Consider the following 2985-nt stretch of genomic DNA (forward strand, 5'->3'; position numbering starts at 1 on the left):
GTGTGTGTGTGTGTGTGTGTGTGTGTGAGAGAGAGAGAGAGAGAGAGAGAGAGAGAGAGAGAGAGAGAGAGAGATTTAAGGTAGTTATACTACTACTTTCTCTTAGTTCATTGGAAAAAAGTGTGTGCTAATGCTTGGACAGTATCTTATACTCTGAGTAACTGATTTAAAGATAACAATATGCAATGTATTAACCACTGTTACTCTTTTGAAATTTTATTTTTTTCTCTTTAAAATAAAACATATATGAAGCCTCATTTGTTCTTTATTTATTTATTTTTTTTTTTATTTTTAAGGGAAGGGTGTACAGGGTGTTCAGGGTCTCACTAGTAGATCCGACTCATAGTGATCCCCCTGTTCACTGCCTCCCAAGAGCTGGGATTACAGGCATGTGCCACCATGCCCAGTCTCAGTTGCTGACTCAGCACACCCCGGGGGTGGGACTGGCTCAGCAGGCCCTGGGATCAAATGAAGTCTCATCTGTAATCTATAAAAAAGTATTGTTCATTTCTTCAGGAAATGGTAAATGTGGTGGAAAAATTACATTTTGTGAAATTTTCCAGATTCTTTGTCTCCTTTTGCTTCCATCTCACTGTCTCCTGTTAGTTTTTGCCCTAATTTATTTGTTACTCTCTTTCCTTTTTCCCACTGATTTTTCTTTTCTTTTTTTCTTTTTTTTTTTTTTTTATTGATTTGATTGCAGGGGCCAGGGAGATGGCTCAGTGGAATAAGCGCTTCCCGGGCAAGTGCAAGGGCCTGAGTTCAATCCCTGGTTCTGCCAAAAAAAAAAAAAAAGAATTAATACATTGCGCATTGTTTTCTTGGTAGTGGTTCCACTGATTTTTCTCCATCTTTTTTAGTATTTCCTATATTCCTGATATTTTGCTTCTTTTGTAAGTAGCTTAGAAATCTTACCTATTTTATTGCTTCAATATTTATTTTGATGAACATTATATCATTGTCTATTTTTACTACTTAGATCTTTTTTCTGAAGTACATCACTGAATATTCAAATTATATTTATGGAGCAGTTCTATCCATGTTATTCTTCTTTCCTCACACAAAGTGTACTTAAAACCTGAAACTATATTTCTACCAAATTATTTCCTTTTATGCTTTTCTCTTAATAGTTCCCTATTCTTCCATTAAGTCATCTATTTTTCTAATCTTTTTGAAATTTATTTGGCTTCTCCTATAATTAATTACTAAGGTCCAGTAATTTCAGCTTTTCAGTACTTTGCATGTCTTTTCCTTGATTTTGTTTTTTAATATACCTATTCATTCATTTAAACACCGCTTGTGGGCTGGAGAGATGGCTCAGTGGTCTAAAGCGCCTACTTGAAACAGGCTTGGCAAAGCACAGGGACCGCGGTTCGATCCCCAGCACCACATGCCAGCCAGACCCGCCCCCTGGTGGGCTGAGCTGGCCACACACACACACACAATAAATAAATGTAATAAATAAAAATAAATAAATATTTAAAAAAAAAATAAACACCGCTTGTGTGCTGGTGCATGCCTGTAATCCTAGCACTCTGGGCAGCTGAGGCAGAAGGGTTATATGTTTTGAGGCCATATTCACCAATTGAGTGCAAGCCTGTCTCAACATTAAAGTGGCCTAAGGATGTAGCCTTATGCAAAGACCCCCCAGTATTCGAGGAGGGAAATGTTTAAAATTTTATGTGTGTGTGCTTTCTCTAAAGATATTTCCTCCTAGCAAGAAGGAAATATATGGTGTGGTGTCCAGGTGATTGAGAACACAGTGCCTAGAACAACAGGCCTCAGCACGCATTTGTGAAATAACTCAAAAGTAATATTTTAAGTTGGACCATATGAACATGTCATTTTTAGAAATCCAAATGGCAAAATGTTAAGGATCATGTTTAAGAAATATATTAATAATAATCATACTAAGCAGTATGGAAAAGAAAAATACTAAAGTCCTCCTTAATATTGTATGAATACTATACAGTAATTTTCTTCCATTAGACTATAAAACTTGACTTTTCTTTTCTTTGCCTACTAGGAAACACGAAATTACCCAGAATCATATCCACAGCTGCCCAGAGATGAAACAGTGGAGAATCCTCATCTCCAGAAGCACATTTTGGAATTAGCATCCATTCTGGATGTTAGAAACGTCTTCTTTGAAAATACCATAGATGACTATTAGACCACAAACCGTCTCGTTGCAACAGTTTTTCATTTTCCACAGATTTTAAATGGTGCAGTTTTTTAATGTGACAACAGACACATAGTGTGTTACTTAGTTTTTATTTTTAAATTTAGGACCACCATTTTAAAGGCAAACTGAAAAAATGTTCAAACTTTTAGGGTAACTTTTAAAATGCTGTCTTTCAAGTCTTTTAAAAACTCAATTTTTATTTTTGAGTTTTGATTACCTCCAACATCCAATCCAATACTAAAATAGTCACCGCTCTCACCCTGAGAAGAGTAAATTGTGTATTTTTGTATAATGAGAAAAAATCCAACTCCTATACTTGGACCTCAAATATCTGGATTTGAAAAATATATAATTGTTCATAATGATGAAACTGGCCAGCGTGGACTACTAAAAACGAAGAGCAGAGTCCTCCCATAATATTTCTTGTCACTCCAAATTAGTGGTTAGAAAAATGTGTACTTCCTTTAAGTGTGATCTAAGCAATTACTGAAAACATTAAATAACTTTAAGTACTGTCAAAAAATTCAAAAGTGGTTTAGGATTGATTTTCATATAAAAGCTAAATCTTTTAGTTGGGACTTGAGGTGATAAGTATTATGGTATTGTGAGATTTGTTTGAATATTTTATTTTCTGTTTAGTCTTTTCTGGGAATGAAAAAAAAAACCCAAGTTTTAAATGTTTCAGTATTCAATCAGGTTATTGACTTCTTAATACAGTGTCTTCAGAAGGAATTCTACAATTCAATTTATAAGATGAACTTTAAAAACTGTCAGGTTAATATCTGTGGAATCTTGTATAC

At 34.6% G+C, this 2985-nt stretch overlaps 1 protein-coding gene across 2 annotated transcripts in view; it reads left to right on the top strand.

Annotated features, from left to right (window-relative positions):
- Scai (suppressor of cancer cell invasion) overlaps positions 1-2190 on the top strand; it is a 180717-nt gene extending 178527 nt beyond the window's left edge. For both annotated transcript variants that reach the window (XM_004641574.2, XM_023701633.1), the window contains one exon: positions 2027-2190. In XM_004641574.2, the coding sequence (XP_004641631.1) occupies positions 2027-2173 (147 nt within the window). In that variant the 3' untranslated portion in view covers positions 2174-2190. The remainder of the gene's footprint in view (positions 1-2026) is intronic.
- Positions 2191-2985: the final 795 nt, after the last annotated feature.

The sequence above is a fragment of the Octodon degus genome, unplaced genomic scaffold, assembly GCF_000260255.1.
Source record: "Octodon degus isolate 3935 unplaced genomic scaffold, OctDeg1.0 scaffold00138, whole genome shotgun sequence".
Taxonomy (NCBI): domain Eukaryota; kingdom Metazoa; phylum Chordata; class Mammalia; order Rodentia; family Octodontidae; genus Octodon; species Octodon degus.